The 17,968-nt window shown below is 36.3% G+C and overlaps 2 protein-coding genes across 10 annotated transcripts in view; one reads left to right on the top strand and one right to left on the bottom strand.

Annotated features, from left to right (window-relative positions):
* Positions 1-17,968, top strand: part of HEPACAM (hepatic and glial cell adhesion molecule) — a 543,784-nt gene that overhangs the window by 448,273 nt on the left and 77,543 nt on the right. The gene's annotated exons all lie outside the window — the stretch shown is intronic.
* CCDC15 (coiled-coil domain containing 15) overlaps positions 1-17,968 on the bottom strand; it is a 98,201-nt gene that overhangs the window by 36,589 nt on the left and 43,644 nt on the right. For all 9 annotated transcript variants that reach the window (XM_050755668.1, XM_050755669.1, XM_050755671.1 and 6 more), the window contains 2 exons: positions 10,005-10,097; positions 8,753-8,856 (listed from right to left, as the gene is read on the bottom strand). In XM_050755668.1, the coding sequence (XP_050611625.1) occupies positions 8,753-8,856; positions 10,005-10,097 (197 nt within the window). The remainder of the gene's footprint in view (positions 1-8,752; positions 8,857-10,004; positions 10,098-17,968) is intronic.

Genomic DNA, 17,968 nt, shown 5'->3' with positions numbered 1-17,968 from the left:
CACATATTTTCCATTTAGCCTTCATGTTTTCTTAGACTTTGACAAATGTCTTGGGGAGAAAACTGATAAAATGTTTGAGACCCTCGAGTCTCCAATTTTGTTACTGCAGCTCCTTAAGACCACCAAAATCTCTGCTTGTTTCTGTCATCCAGCAGCAGCCCTGTACCTTATCCAATGTCACGCTGAAACATATTTTGAAAACTCCTTAAGAAATATTTAGTTCCTATTGTTCCCAGAACTTTAGTTATTTTCACATGCATATAAATCAGACCTCCCTTAATATTTCACATGCTCCTTAAGCTCATGGTCACAAACTGAACTCACTAGCTTCCCGAAAAACCTGTTCTTTGAACATTCCCTATTTATGTTAATGGTACTAACCGTTCATTCAATTATCTAAGAAAAAAGTTAGAAACTACCCTTGACCCCTCTCTCAACACCAAAGCCATCAAGACTAAGAATTTGGTTATCAAAAATCTATGGATTCTACTTCTTAAATATTATTAAATATGTCACTCTCTGTTCCCAGTGCCCTCATCATCCCCCACAACTACTACAATAACTTCTTAACTGGACTCTGCCTTAGTTTTCTTTTTTAGATTATTCTATATGCAGCTGCCAGACTGATCTTTCTGAGATTCTAGTCAGATTATAGGACTTTTGCCTTAAAATCTTTCAACAACTTCGTTATAGATTCTCTGCCACTTCACTTCACTTGGGGTTTAGCCACCCCAAATTTTTATTTCCCAGACATACCTTATGCTTCATACGAAGCTCCTTGACCATCTGACAAACTTCAATTCATCCTTTAAGATCCTTTAAGATCCTTAAGGATCCTTAAGATCCTACATCCTTAAGATGTAGCTTAAGTATTAACTCATCTATAAAGCATTTCTTGACCTCCCTAGACTATCCCTGCCTCACTTTAAGCATTATAATTATTATCTCTTTTTCTCCTACTGTCTGTCCTCTCTTGGTGCTCATCCTATTAATCTTCATCATCATCACTACTACCACCACTACATCATCATGGTAGTAACAGGTACTTTTTATTGAGATCTTATTAAATGTCAGATACAATGTTAAGTACTATTTCTCCATTTAATGCTATCAACAAACTAGAATATCAATATTATAATCTCCATTATATATTTAAGGATATTGACGCTCAGAGATGAAGTTACTTGCTTAAGTTTACGAAGTTCATATGGGATACATTCAAACTTAAGTCCATTTGTAAATATGTACTATCCTGTCATATATTCTAGTTTTATATTCTTAGCATATAGGACAGTCCCTGGCATGTTGTAAGTTTTCAATAAATGTTTGCTTTGTTGTTGAAAAGTACTAAACAAGATAATATATGATACTCCTTGTCAATTACAAAATTCTGCATGAATACTACTATTATTTCCTCTCACCTTGACTCTGTTTATGTATGTTTTCCTAATTCACCATCCTTATCCCCTTCCCTGCAAAACATGTATTTATCCACCCACACCCAACTGAAGTATAATATTTTCTCTAACTCTCCAGATAAAATCATTAACCCCTTCTTCTGTGCTCACATGGACTCTGTACCTATCTCTGCAACTGCACTAATTATATTACTAATTTGAATAATTTGTTTCTCATCCTCCCTCCCCAACTTAAGATTATGAGTTCTTCAAGAAAAGGAATGAATTTTATTTATCTTTGTATCATCTGAGTCTAGGACAGTGCCTATGATATGGAAGATAAAAAATAAATGTTTTCTGAATAAATGCAGAATCCCTCTTAGACCTGGGTAAGAGAGGAGAGCTTATCACGAGACCCACATTTTTAATAGTCCCACTTTGGCCTGTCTCTGACCATATCTCTTCCCATAGTCCTCAGAGACTAAGCGACTAGGGGAAGGTATGCACCTGAAGCCTATGACTGCCCATCTATACTCTGCTCCAAGTACCCAGGCCCCTGGAATTCTTTACTCAAACTTTCCAAGGCCATTTTTAGGGTATACACAGTTCTGTTCCCCACCTTTGTCTTCCTCAGAGCAGACTGCAACTCTCGTGTGCATCTAGGCTCAATGGGACATTAAGGGGTGACTACTTACAAGGCATATACTTAGAACTTGGAAATCTGGGCTGAGTTGAACCATAGCATGTATCCAAAATTCTTTGAGTACAAAATAGAGGCATGAGTAAGAATAGAAAGCAGGTGGACTGGAGGCTGACTCTCCCCAAACTGCCACTCATGTTACTTCAAGTAACTCAGGGGAGTTGAAGAATTACAAATTTGAGTCTGACCTTCTAGTCACTATGAAATCATATTTGTCAAGGTAGGACAATAGAATATCTGTCATTTAACAGTTTTTTTTTAGCTCAGCTTATAACATTTAAATACTTAGATGTAAGGTACATAAACTTGTATTTGTAACGTGAGCCCAGTACCGCAAATATTAGAGGCAGGTTTAAATCAATTATTCCATGAATAAACTATACATAAATGAAAATACATGTGAAAGCACTTAAAATAACACAATAAATATTTCCTTTGACATGGCTACTATACCAGCAGTCACTGTTTTTTTAAATGAATTGTTCTAAATAAAGAATACTTCTATTACAGAAACAGCTGCCCATTAAGATGAAGGAAAACTTATTAGTAATACAAGAGAAGAAATGGATTACTAATTAAAAGGTTTTTTGTTTTTTTTTTTCACTGAGATGAAATAGCATTGAAAAGGAACTAGGAAACTTTTAGGTCCAATGACGACCTATTAGGGAAAGGACTCTTTATTAAATAAATGTTGCTGGGGTAACTGGCTAGGCAAATGCAGAAGAATGAAACTGGACTCCTACCTTTACTATACACAAACATTAACTCAAGATGGATTAAATATTTAAATGTAAGACCTCAAACTATAAAAATCCTAGAAGAAAACCCAGGAAGTACCATTCTGGACATCAGCTTTGGCAAAAACTTTATGACTAAATCCTCAAAAGCAACTGCAACAAAAGCAAAAACTGACAAATTGGACTCAAACTAAAGAGCTTCCTCACAGCAAGAGAAACTATCAAGGGCATAAACAGACAACCTACAGAATGGTAGAAGATATTTACAAACTATGTACCCGACAAAGGTCTGATATCCAGTATCTGTAAGGAATTTAACAATTTGGCCAGGCGTGGTGGCTCACACCTGTAATTCCCCCAATTTAGGAGGCTAAGGCGAGTGGATCACCTGAGGTCAGGAGTTCAAGACCAGCCTGGCCCACATGGCAAAACCCTGTCTCTACTAAAAATACAAAAATTAGCCAGGCGCGGTGGCACATGCCTGTAGTCCCAGCTACTCGAGAGACAGGCACGAGAATCACTTGAACCCGAAAGGCAGACGCTGCAGTGAGCTGAGAATGTGCTGCTGGACAGAGTGAGACTCCATCTCAAAAAAAAAAAAAAAAACAAAAAAACACCAAGCAAACCAAAAAACAACCCCATTTAAAAAGTGGGCAAAAGACATGAACAAATACTTCTCAAAAGAAGACATACAAGTGGCCAATAAAGAAAAAATGTTCCACATCACTAATCATCAGAGAAATGCAAATCAAAACCAAAATGAGATACCATCTAACACCAGTCAAAACAGGTATTACTAAAAAGTCTAAAAATAACAGATAATTGCAAGGCTGCACAGAAAAGGGAATGCTTATTCATTGTTGGTGGAAATGTAAATTAGTTCAGCCACTGTGGAAAGCAGTTTGGAGACTTTTCAAAGAACTTAGAACTACCATTTGACCCAGCAATCCTATTATTTGGTACAATGAATCCTTCTACCAAAAAGACACATGCATTCATATGTTCATCGCACCACTATTCACAACAGCAAAGACACAGAATCAACCTAGGTGCCCATCAATGGTGAACTGGATAAAGAAAATGTGGTATGTATACACCATGGAATACTATGCAACCATATAAACGAATTAAATCATGTCCTTTACAGCAACATGGATGTAGCTGGAGGCCATTATCCTAAGCAAATTAACACAGAAACAGAAAACCAAATACTGCATGTTCTTACTTATAAGTGGAAGCTAAACTTTGGGTACACATAGACACAAAAATGAAAACAATAAACACTGAAGACTACTAGAGGGAGGGAGAGGGGAGAAGCAAGGGCTGAAAATTACCTATTGGGTACTATACTCACTATCTGAGTGACAGAATCATTTGTACCAGAAACTTCAGCATCATGCAATATACCCATATAACAAACCAGCACCTGTACCCCCTGAATCTAAAATAGAAGTTGAAATTATAAAAAACAAAACCAAAAAGACCCCAAAAACTATTCATTATGCTATTTGAACACATTTCTAGCACTTTACAGTAACCTATAGCGATTTTGTTATAGTATTATATACAGTATTTCAAAATAAAAGTGTTATTGCCTTATACTTTATAGCACTTCACAAATTTCAAACTATTACACATATTAGCACTTTGTTTAGTGCGTTATGCATAGTATGTCAATAACATCTGATGAAGTAAATCCTCATATTAGATTTCATTATAACTTTTTTTTTTTTTTTGAGACGGAGTTTCGCTCTTGTTGCCCAGGCTGGAGTGTAATGGCGTAATCTCCGCTCACTGCAATCTCTGCCTCCTGGGTTCAAGCAATTCCCCTGCCTCAGCCTCCCAAGTAGCTGGGATTACAATCATGAGCCACCACACCCAGCTAATTTTATATTTTTAGTAGAGATGGGGTTTCTCCATGTTGGCCAGGCTGGTCTCAAACTCCTGACCTCAGGTGATCTGCCCACCTCAGCCTCCCAAAGTGCTAGGATTACAGACGTGAGCCACCGTGCCTGGCTCATTATAACTTTTTATGCATTGTTTATAAGTCAGTAGGCACAATGAAGTTTGTCAAGACAATGGGGTTGAGCTCTAAGGAACACAGTAAAAACCCATAGCCTGTAGTCCTAGCTACTCAAGAGGCTGAGGCAGGAGAATCGCTTGAACCAGGGAGGCAGAGGTTGCAGTGAGCTGAGATTGCGCCACTGCACTCCAGTTTGGCAACAGAGAGAGACTCCATCTCAAAAAAAAAAAAAAAAAAAAAAAGAAAAGAAAAGAAAGAAAAGAAATGCAACTGATAGAGAAGAACTTCTTCAACTTGATAAAGCACATCTACAAAAAATTTACAGCTAACATCATACTTGATGGTAATAAATTGTAAGTTTACCCACTAGGATAAGAAACAAGGCAAAGATGTACCCTCTCATTAACATCATACTGAAAGTCTGTGCTAATGAAATAAGGCAACGAAAGGAAATAAAAGGCATACAGATCAGGGAAGAAGAAATAAAACTATCTTTGTTCACAGGTGATATGATCATATAATAACAAAAAAGTCATTGAACAAGCTACTGGAACTACTAAGTGATTACAGCAGGGTTGAAGGATACAAGTTTAACATACAAAAGTCAATCACTTTCCTATATACCAGCAATGAACAGGTGGAGTTTAAAATTAAAAGCATAATACCATATAAATATACCAGCAATGAACTTTCCTATATACCAGCAATGAACAGGTAGAGTTTAAAACTAAAAGCACAATACCATTTATATGATTTCCAAAATGGAAGACCTAGGAATAAGTCTAACAAAATATATGTAAGATCTATAGGAGCAAAAACAACAAAACACTGAAGAAAGAAATCAAAGGACAACTAAATAAAATGGCGAGATAATCTATGGTCATGGATAGACTCAATATTGTCAAGATGTCAGTTCTCCCCAACTTGATATATACATTAACTGCAATCTCAGTAAAAATCTTAACAAGTTATTTTGAGGATATTGACAAACTTATTTAAAGTTTATGTAGAGAGGTAAAGCCAACACAACATTAAAGAAGAAAAACAAAATTGAAAGACTGAAATTACCCGACTTCAAGACTTATTATAAAGCTACACGCCACACCCACTTACGCCAGCACCCAGGTAGAGAACCAAAGGGCCTGAGGACAGGACTGCCTCACCCACTACTGCCAATGCAGGCACTCATGTTTGTCATCTGGGTGCCTGGGGATCAACCACTTATCTTATCCACAATGAGATACCATCTCACCACAGTTAGAATGGTAATTATCAAAACAACAAAAAGTAACAAAAGCTGGTGAGGATATAGAGAAAAGGAAACTCTTATACTCTGTTGGTGGGAATGTAAATTAGTACAGAAACTATGGAAAACAGTATGGAGATTTCTTAAAAAAAAAACTTAAAAACAGAACTTCCAGATGATCCAGCAACTCCACTATTGGGTATCTATTCAAAGGAAAAGAAATCAGTGTATCAAAGGGCTACCTGTACCTCCCCCCATGTTTACTGCGGCACCATTCACAATTGTCAAGATACTGAATCAACCTAAGTGTCCTCAACAGAGGGACACAAAGAAAATGTGGTATATATACACGATGGAATACTATTCGGCCATAAAAAAGAATGAAATCCTGTCATTTGCTGCAACACAGATGGAACTGGAAGTCATTATGTTAAATCAAACAAGCCAGGCACAGAAAGGCAAACATCGCAAGTTCTCACTCACATGTGGGAGCTAAAAACGCTGATCCCGTAGAGGTAGAAAGTAGAATGAGAGTTAACCAGAGAGTGGGAAGTGAGGAGGGGATGAAGAATGGGTTAATGGTTAATGGGTATAAACATACAGTTAGATAGGCAGAATAAATTCTACTTATTGGTAGCACAGTAGGGTGACTCTAGTTAACAATAATTTATTGTATATTTCAAAACAGCTAGAAGATTTGAAATGTTTCCAACACAAAGAAATCATAGTGTTTGAGATGACAGATATCCTAATTACTCTGATTTGATCATTACACATCACACATTTGATCATATACATTGCATGGTATCAAAATATTACATGTATCCCATAAATATGTACAATTATTATGTATCAATAAAAATATGTAAGTAAAGCTATAATAATCAAGATAGTGTGGTACGGCAAAAGACAAATAGATCGATGGAGTAGAACAAAGAGATCAATGGAACAGAACAGAGAACCGAGTCCAAAAAACAGAACCACATAAATGCAGTCAACTGATTTTTAACAAAAGAGCAAAGGCAATACGATTAATAAAAGATGGTCTTTTCAACAAATGCTGCTGGAACAACTGGACATCCACATGCAAAAAAAAATGACTCTAAACACAGATCTTACACCTCTCACAAAAATTAACAAAATGGGTCACAGAGAAAAATGCAAAATGCAAAGCTACAAAACTCCTAGAAGGTAACACAGGAGAAAATCTAAGTGACTTTGGGTATGGCAGTGACTTTTTTTATATATATAACACCAAAGGCACAATCCATGAAAGAAGGAACTGATAAGGCGGACTTCATTTTGCTCTGCAAAAGATACTGTCAACAGACGAGAAGACATGCTACAGACCGGGGAAAAAATGTTTACGAAAGACTGATAAAGCACTGTTATTCAAAATATACAAAGAACTCTTAAAATTCAACAATAAGAAAAACAAATGACTCAAAAAATTGGAAAAAGATCTGAACAGACACATCATCAAAGAAGATATACAGATGACAAATAAGCATGTGAAAAGGTGTTCCATATTATATGTCATTAGAGAAGTGAAAATTAAAACAATGAGATACGACTAAATACCTACTAGAATGGCCAAAATCCAAAATACTGACAATATCAAATGCTAGCAAGGATGTCGAGCAACAAGAACTCTCATTCCTTGCTGGTGGGAATGCAAAATGGGTATAGCCACTTTGGAAGATAGTTTGGTATTGTCTTATAAAGCTAAATATATTTTTACCATATGATCCAGCAATCATACTCCCTCAGCAACCATACTCCTTGTTATTTACTCAAATGAGCTAAAAAGTATGCCCCCACAAAAACTTGTACATAGATTTTAAAGTAGCTTTGTTCATATTTGCTAATATTGGTAGTAAACAATATGTCCTTCAGTAGGTGAACAACTAAACTGTGATACATTCAGATAATGGGATATTATTCAGTACTAAAAATAAATGAGCTATCAAGTCATAAAAAAAGCACTAGAGGAAACGCACATGCATATTTCTAAGTATAAAAAGCCAATCTGAAAAGGTTACATACGTACTGTATGATTCCAACTATATGACATTCTGGAAACGGCAAAACCACGGAGACAGTAGAGAGTTCAGTGGTTACCACAGGATAGGGTATAAAGAGGGAGGAATAGGCAAAGCACAGAGGATTTTAGGGAAGTGGAAGTACTCTCTGTAATACCATAATGGTAGACACATGACATTATGTATTTGTCAAAACCTATAGAATGCCTAAAACTAAAGGTGAACCCTAACGTAAACTATGGACTTTGGGTAATAATAATGTGTTAATGTAGGTTCATCAGTTCTAATAAATTGTAACACTATGGTGCAGGATAGTGACAGTAGGAGAGGCTAAGCGTTTGTGGGGCAGAGGGTATACTCTCTGTACTTTCTGCTCAATTTTGCTGTGAGCCTACAACTGCCCTTAAAAAATCAAGTCTAATAGAAAATCGAACCAAAAAACCAAACCATAGCTCTTCACCATCTTCCAATACTTCCCCCAGATCGTTAAAAACAGCTGTTTTCAACATGGATCAGAGGGCAAAACCATTACCTTTTTCTAAACTTCATCTTCCAAAAACATCTTAACTGGCAATTTAAGGCTCACAGGGCAGATCAAATAACTTACTTTTCAATTTTCTTCTTTTGTTCTTTTTGCCTTTGTTGTTCTTTTACTTGTTCTCTCTCAATATCCATGAAAAGTCGTCTATGTCTCAGGTACTGCTTTTGACGCTAAGGAAAGAAGTTAAAATTACTAAGATTCTGCTTTCAGAGGAATTTCCAAGGAAGAAAAATATTCTTATACCATAGACAAAAACAAACACCGAGCAAACAAAAATAGATGATATAGAAGTTACATGGGATTAAGTCTTTAATTTCCTTCTGTCTGTGGTCACTCAGGATGTCACATACACAAGAATTTTATATTTTCAAGCACATAGCTATTATATGTTAATAGGCAAACCAGAGAAAGTATTTACTCTGTGTTACTCTGAAATATTTATTCTGTGTTCCCAAGTAGTAAGTACCATAAAAGCAGGGCCACAGAAAGAATGTAGAAGATATTTTGTAACAGAACAACAGTTACTTTAACTTTTCAAAATTAAAACAGTATCACAAAAGCATACTCTAAGCCTAGCCTAATATGGCACAGAGGAGGGTAGAAGGGCTGAGGTATAATAAAGCCTCAGACTCATAAACAACATGAGTAGAATAAAAGCAAGTCCTACTAGACTGTATGTGATCTGTTCGTACCTCTGGATTTATATACACTCTTTTAAATACACAAGCTATTCAATGAGCAAAAAGCATGTCTATGTATATACCAGAGTAGTACAGGGCTTTTTGCTAAAAATTATTGAAGGTCTATACTCAATACTGAGGATGCATCAGAATCACCAGTGGTATTTTTAAAAAACAAAAATGCCCTAAACCTCCGTTTTCAGATATTGATCTGGTGTATCTGGTTTAGATCTAGGCATATTTGTATTTTGAAAAAAACTTCCCATCTGATTCTGGTGCATGGCCAGGTTTAAGAACTATTGGTTTAAACTAACTTTAGATTGAAAAGAGAGAGAGAAAAAAAAGAAAGCCATAAAGTAATTATCTTCCTTTAAATAAGTTATAGTGGCAAATATACATTAGCTGGAGAAATTTATTAGTATCAAATAATTGGTTTCATATCAATGTACCCCAACTCATAGGAGCTTGGAAAAAAAATTCAACACATTATAACGAGTGAAGCAACTTTTATTTTATTTATGAAATTTGTGGTATTAGCTCTTTTATGTGTTAGGACACAACAAATTGTTTCCAATTTCTCATATATTAATACTATCATAGTAGAAATATTGGTGTCCAAAAGCAGTATCATTACATACCTCTTTCTTATCTTCTTCTTTATCTACGCCAGACTGAAATGCGAGTGGAGCTTGGAATTCAGTGCTCAATCCTGATCGATATCCATCATAAGCCTGTTAGAAGGTCCAGTCACACAAAGTGACAAAATTACCAAAAACTACCTCATGAGCCATTTTGATATTTTTATCTAGTCTTTTCTTTTGCAAACTTGGGCTCAATTGGATAAAGAAGCAAAAAATAAATAAACAAATTAAAAGGGGGATATAAAGAATAAAATCAAAAAAGAATGAAAGGAAGCCATTTCAGAAGGAATTAACCAAACACAAAATAATAAATCGAAGAAAAGGGTTCAGGTCAAAAATAGGAATAAACAAAAAATTAAAATGTTCAGAATGAAAATTCTTTTAAAGTGGTCACTTGAAATCACTGTCATGAGTGTACTTGGAATAGAATCTAGGATAAATAGCCAGATTCCTTAATATTTCAATTCTACATATGATCACTTTGAATTTATGAAACCCTCTTAGTGTGCATGAGTTGAGAGAAAATATGATATCAACAACTGGAATGGCATGGAGGAAACAGGCTAATTTCCACCCATGTTTACTGGGAAAGCCTTATAACTTGGTATATCTACTTGGACATTATATAGGTCAAATGATGATCTCCAACTTTTAGAAATAAAAAGTTTAAAATTATTTAATCTCTAAAGTTTAAAAGTTATTTATCTTTCAACAAGGTTGCAGGATACAAGATCAATATACAAAAATCAATTGTATTTCTATACTTGTAAAGAAAAATCTAGAAAGTAAATTAAGAAAAAATTTACAATTACAATATCTTAAAAAAGAATAAAACACTGAGAAATTTAACAGAGGAAGTGTGAATTTTACACTCTGAAACACACAAAACATTGTTTAAAAAAAATGAAAGATGACCTATATAATGGAAAGACATCCCACGCTTATGGACTGGAAGACCTAATATTGGCAGCATTCCCCAAATCGATCAACAAATTTAATAAACCTCCATCAAAATGTCAGTTGATTCTTGGCAGAAATTGACAAGATGATCCTAAAATTCTTATGAAAATGCAAGGGACCCAGAATAGCTAAGACAGTCTTGAAAAAGAACAAAGTTAGGGGACTCTTCCTAACATCAAAACTTACTACAAGGATACAATAATCAAGACAAACTGTACTAATTCAAGGATAGATATGCTATAGATCAATAGAATAAAAGTGAGAGTTCAGAAATAAACTCTTACATTTATAATGCATTGATTTTCAATAAGAGTGCCAAGACAATTCAATTGAAAAATAAACGTCTTTTTAACAGATGATTCTGGGACACAGGTTATGCACATGCAAAAGAATGAAGTTGGACCTCTCCCTAACACTATACACAAAAATTTACTCAAAATTGATCATAGGCCTAAATATAACAGCTAATACTATAAGACTTAGAAGAATGCATAGGAGTACATCTTCATGATTTTGGCTTAGGGAATGGGTTCTTAGATATGACAATAAAAGCACAAACCATGAAAGAAAAAGTGGACAAATTAGACTTTGTCAAAACTAAAAACTTTTGTGCTGCAGAGGAAACCACCAAGAAAGTGAAAGGCAACACACAGACAGGAGAACATCTGCAAATCATATGTATCTGATAAGGGACTTGTATGTGGAACATATTATGAATTCTCACACTCAATAATCACAACACAAATAACCCAATTACAAAATGGGCAAAGCATCTAACAGTTCTCCAAGCAAGATATACAAATGGTCAGTAAGCACATGAAAAGGTGTTCAACATCATTAGCTATCAGGAAAATACAAATCAAAAGTATAGTGAGGTGCTACTTCACACCCACTTGGATGGCAATAATTAAAAATACAGATAATACCAAGTGTTGATGAGGATGTAAAGAAATTTGAGCCCTCGCATACTGCTGGTGGGAGTGAAAAATGGTGCAGCCACTTTGGAAAAATCAGTTTGGCAGGTCCTCAGAAGGTCAAGCACAGTTATCATACATTCCACCAACTCCACTATGAGGTATACGCCCAAGAGAAGTGAAAAATATGCCCACAAAAAAAAATTGTACACAAATGTTCACAGCAGTATTATTCCTAACAGCCAAGAAATAAGCCAAACTTCCATCATTTGATGAATAAAATGTGCTATATGCACAAAATAGAATATTTCTCAGCAGTGAATAGGAACGAAGTACTGCTATATGCTACATCAGTGGATTTTGAAAACATCTGCTAAGTGAAAGAAGCCAGTCACAAAAGGTCATATCTTTCATGGTCTCCTTTGCACAGACTATCCAGAACAGGCAAATCTGTAAAGACAGAAAATAGCTTAGTGGTTGCCTAGGACTGGAGGTGGGGCTAAAGGGAAAAGGGGAGTGGTACAGGACTTTTAGCGGGTGATGAAAATGTTCTGAGACTGATTGTGGTTAATGCCACAAACACAACCTGTGATTTTTGCACAACCCTGTAAATACTAAAAACACTGTATACTTTAAATAGGTCAATTGTATGGTATGTGAATTACAATCATTCATTATTTGCATATTATATATTTGCAAATTTGCCTATTCACTAAAATTTGTGTGTAATCCCAGTACTCAAGGTGTTTTTGTAGGCCTTTGCAGACATGCACAGAGCTGTGAAAAATGTGAGTCACCCAACATGCATGTTGCCAACTGAGGCTGACCAAGGTGATACTCTGCCTTTTTGTTTCAGCTGTCATGCTGTAAACAAGTGTCCTTTTTGCAGTCTATTTGGTGCCACGTGTTTGCATGTTTGTGTTCTATGTTGGTGATTTCACTGTTAAAATGGTCCCCATGCATAGCTGAAGTACTATCTATTATTACTAAGCACAAAAAGGCAGTGGTGTATCTTATGGAAAAAATATGCGTGTTAGATAAGCTTCATTCCAGCATGAGTTACAGTGCTGTTGGCTGTGAGTTCATGTTAACAGATCAACCATGTATATTAAATAAGGTGTTTTAAAGAGAAATATATATAAAATAAGGCTATGTAGTGATTAGCTAACAAAAATTGTATGACCAGAGGCTTGCAGGAATCTAACCCAGTTATCTCCCCTAGGAGCAAAAATTCAGTATTTCCTGATTCAGTGTTTGTAACAACTTTATATAACACAACTACTATGAATAACAAGAATAAATTGTTTACATCAATAAAGCTATTATTATTTTAAAAGTTACTTGTTTTGTGACTCTAAAAGTCTGAAAATCTATACAGCAAAATGTTAATGAGAAGTATCTCTAAAATTTTGGTTATCTTTTTCATTTGTGCTTATCTTCTCTATAATAAAAATGAAATTACTTTCTGTTTTCAATAAAGAAAACTGGACTCCCAGTACTCGCCAACGATGAAGCACACTTTGGGCTCTCTCTCTTGCTCTCATTGATTGTAACTAAGACTTCTAGGAAATGTAGCTCCTGGGATCTGGAGAGCGTAGGGGGTAACCTAGAGAGAAGTGAGCTAGAAAGTGGACCCCTTAATTCTGTGTGTGAACTCGCACATATCTCAGAATCACCCCTGAACTGTGCGTGCATGGGACAGACCTATAGGAATATATTAAAAGCTTTGAAAACTAACTAAACATTGGAGCCACTGTGCACAGGAGAGATCACTTACAGTTGGAATTTAACCAGGCTGACTGCCTGCTAGAATAAACAACAAAAGAGACAATATTCTTCAGAGGATTTTAACAGAAACCAGAGTCTCAAAATATAATATTAAAAATGTTAGCCTGGTGGCTAACATGGTGTCTCATGCCTGTAATCCCAGCACTTTGGGAGGGCAAGGCAGGTGGATTACTTGAGGTCAGGAGTTCAAGACCAGCCTGGCCAACATGGCAAAACCCTGTCTCCACTAAAAATAAAAAATAAAAAAATTAGCCAGGAGTGGTAGCACACGCCTGTAATGCCAGCTACTAGGGAGGCTGAAACACGAGAATCACTTGAACTCAGGAAGCAGAGGTTGCAGTGAGCCGAGATCACGCCACTGCACTCCAGCCTGGATGACAGAGCAAGACTCCATCTCAAAAAAAAAAAAGTCTAGGATACAACTTAAAGTTAGTTGACATAGAAAAAAGCAGGAAGATGTGACCATGACCCAGATGTTGAATTAACAGACAAAACCTTTAAAGCAGTGATTAATACTATATCTATGAGGAAAAGGCAAACCCAATTGAAGTGAAAGAAAATACAGAAGTTCTCAGCACAAAAATAAAAATTATTTAAAAATACAGATCCAAATTTTAGAGACAGAAAAACACAATACGTGAAATCAAAATTTCACTGGATAGACTCAATAGAAGAATGAAAAAAAAGTCAGCGAACTTGAATCTACTGGATCAATATAAATGATCCAATGTGAAGAACAAAGAGAAAAAACAAGACTGGAAAAAAACCGAACAGCATGTCGATGATGCATCTGTGGGACAATATCAAAAGGTCTAACATTTGTGTCAATGGAGTTGCAGAAGGAAAGGAGAAAATAATTGGTACATAAAAAACATTTGAAGACATAATGGCAAAAAACTTCCCAAATTTGGTCAAAGATACAGATTTACAGATTGAAAATGTTCATCATACCTGAGATGGGATAAACTAAAAAACATTAAGCCTAGACACATCATAATTAAACTGCTGGAAACCAAAAAATAACAAGAGTTTTGAAAGCAGCCAGAAAAAATAGACATATTACATATAGAAGAACAATGACTCAAATAATTATAAATTTGCTATCAAAGCCTGGAAACCAGAAGACAGTGGAACAGTATTTTTAATGTGCTGAAAGAAAAGAACCGTCAATCCAGAAATCCATATCCAGTAAAAATAAATTTTAGGACTGATGACAAAAGAGATATTCTCAGATGAAAGAAAATTAAGCAAATGCATTGCTACAAGACCTGCACCACAAGAAAAGGTAAAGAAAGTTAGCTGGAAAATGATACCAGGGAGGAATTTGAAACTTCAGGAATGAAAGACAAGCAACAAAAAGAGTCAGTAAGTAGAGACTCTCGGCCGGGCGCAGTGGTTTACACCTGTAATCCCAGCACTTTGAGAGGCGGAGGCGGGTGGATCACCAGGCAGGAGTTGGAGACCAGCCTGACTAACATGGCGAAACCCCATCTCTACTAAAAATTCAAAAATTAGCCAGGCATGGTGGCATGCACCTATTATCCCAGGTACTCAGGAGGCTGAGGCAGGAGAATAGCTTGAACCCGGGAGGCAGAGGTTGCTGAGCCGAGATCACACTACTGCACTCCCGCCTAGGCAACAGAGACTCTGTCTCAAAAAAAAAAAAAGGTAGAGACTCTCTCAAGTTTTTCACAAAAACATGTATGATTATTGAAGGCAAAAAAAAAAACGGAGTTTTCAGTGTAGGCAGATGGAACACCTATGACAATTTTAACATAAAGGGGAAAGGGTAAAATGACCTGTCTGATTATAAAGCTTCTACATTTACTTAATGTGGTAAACTATTAACTCAAAGTAGACTGTGAAAGGTTTAGTATGTATACTGTAATCCTCAGAGCAACCATTATAAGATAATATGAAGAGATAGAGCCAAAAAGATAATAGGTCAATTAGAATGAAATTAAGTAATATTCAAATAAAGAGACTTCTGCTTGAAGCCACAGTACAATAATAGAACAGAATTTACCTTCCTCCTGAAGACTGAAGAAACAAAAAACAAACAAAAATCTATAAGACAATGGTTTTTAAACACTGGCTATACGGAAGCACAGGATAATTATTTCTCATAGACAGGAAACAAATGTGGTCAGCACTACAATTGTCCCAGCTTACCGCCTCAATAATTTCTAGTACACGACATGGAGAGAGGGATTCCAGACAGACCTTGGCAGCCTCTCTGGGGAATAACAAGAAGAAACCACACTGTACCTTTAGCATTTTGCTTGCAAATCTCAGCTAAATTTCCAAGTTCATTGCTTGCAAGTTATGCCTTCCATACAACTGTAGGACACAATTTAGCTAAGCTTCCTACCACTAAATAACAAGGATTACCTTTCCCCCAGTTTCCAATAACATGTTCCTCATTTCCTTGAGCTTCACTGGCAGTATTTTTATTTTTTATTTTATTTATTTATTTATTTATTTATTTATTTATTTATTTATTTTTGAGACAGGGTTTTGCTCTTGTCGCCCTGGCTGGAGTGCGGTGGTGCGATCTTGGCTCACCGCAACCTCCGCCTCCTGGGTTCAAGTGATTCTTGTGCCTCAGCCACCCTTGCAGCTGCGATTACAGGTGCATGCCACCATGCCTGGCTAACTTTTATATTTTTAGTAGACAGGGCTTCACCATGTTGGCCAGTCTGGTCTCACACTCCTGGTCTCAAGTGATCCATTCACCTCGGCCTCCCAAAGTGCTGGGATTATAGGCATGAGCCACCATGCCCAGCTGGCAGTATCTTTAATGTACACATTTCCACCAATATTTTGCTTCTAAAAATGAAGATATTCTCTAAAATGACGGCCAGGAGCAGTGGCTCACACCTGCAATCCTAACACTTTGGGATCCTCCTCAGCCTCCTCAGGCAGGAGGATCACTTGAGGCCAGGAGCTCAAGACCAGAGTAGGCAACACAGCAAGACCCCGTCTCCACAAAAATATAAACATTAGCCAAGCATGGGTAGCACAACCTGTAGTCCTAGCTACTTAGGAGGCGGAGGCAGAAGGATCACTTGAGCCACCCATTTGCGCTTCAATGAGCTATGATTATGCCACTGCAATCCAGCCTGGGCAACTGAGTGAGAGTCTGTTTCAAAATACAACAATAATTTTAAAAATGATAAAGGCTTTCTCTGTCAGGGGCCTCAAAATTCTTCACCTCTATCCATTACCCATTTTTTTTAGCCATTTCCACATTTTTTCAATATTTGTTGTAGCAGCACCCCATTCCCAGTACCAAATAGCTACAAACAGGAAACAACCCAGATGTCCATCAATAGGAGATTGAATAAACAAACTGTGATATATTCAAATAATGGAATGCTACACAGCAATGCAAAGAACACATTATTGATGCAGCAACATGAATGAATCTCAGAAACATTATGCTGAGTAAAAGGAACCTTACACAACAGGATTCATACTGTATAGGAAGGTCTAGAACAAAGAAAACGGATTGTGAAGAGTCAATGGATATATGGGTAAACAAAACGTAGTATATACATTCAGTGGAATGCTATTCAGCCTTAAAAAGGAAGTAACTCCTATAATATGCCATAGCATTATGCTAAGTGAAATAAGGCAGGCATAAAAGGACAAATACTGTATGATTTCACTTACATGAGGTACCGAGAGTAATCAAATTCATGAAGACAGAAAGTAGAATAGTGGTTGCCAGGGACATGGGGAGAAGAGACTGAGAAATTACTGTTTAACGTGTATACGGTCTCAGTTTTACAAGATGGAAAAAAACTCTGGAGATGGATTGTGGTGATGGTTGCACAACAATGTGAGTGTACCTAACACCACTGAACTGTATACTTAAAAAGGATTAAAATGGGAAATTTTATATGTATATTTTATCACAATTTTTTAATGTGTCTACATTTACATGTGTATAAATGCTTATAAAGAGGACTCAAAGGATGCATACAACTCTTGACAGTGATTAACTTTGAAGAGCAGAGAATATAGCAGGTGGGGCTTGAAGAGAAAACTTTTCCTCCGAGATAGTAAGAATAAGTAATAACAGCAACAAAAAGAAAGTAAATGGTTAAGGCAGTTATTGTGTGATAGCTTTTATTTTCTGTATGAAAGTTGAGAATATGCAGGTGCAGCAAGAAGTTTAAGGAGTGTTTAAGATTTAGAATAGTCAGTGTAGAGCACTGGAGAGCAAGGTGGTAGGGAATAGGCAAGAAAAAATACTAAGCAGCCCTGGGAACCTAGCTGTGACTGGAAACCCTA

This window comes from Macaca thibetana, chromosome 14 (assembly GCF_024542745.1).
Source record: "Macaca thibetana thibetana isolate TM-01 chromosome 14, ASM2454274v1, whole genome shotgun sequence".
NCBI classification, from domain to species: domain Eukaryota; kingdom Metazoa; phylum Chordata; class Mammalia; order Primates; family Cercopithecidae; genus Macaca; species Macaca thibetana.
The sequence above is the reverse complement of the archived record's forward strand: the minus strand, read 5'-3'. Positions and strand labels throughout refer to the sequence as shown.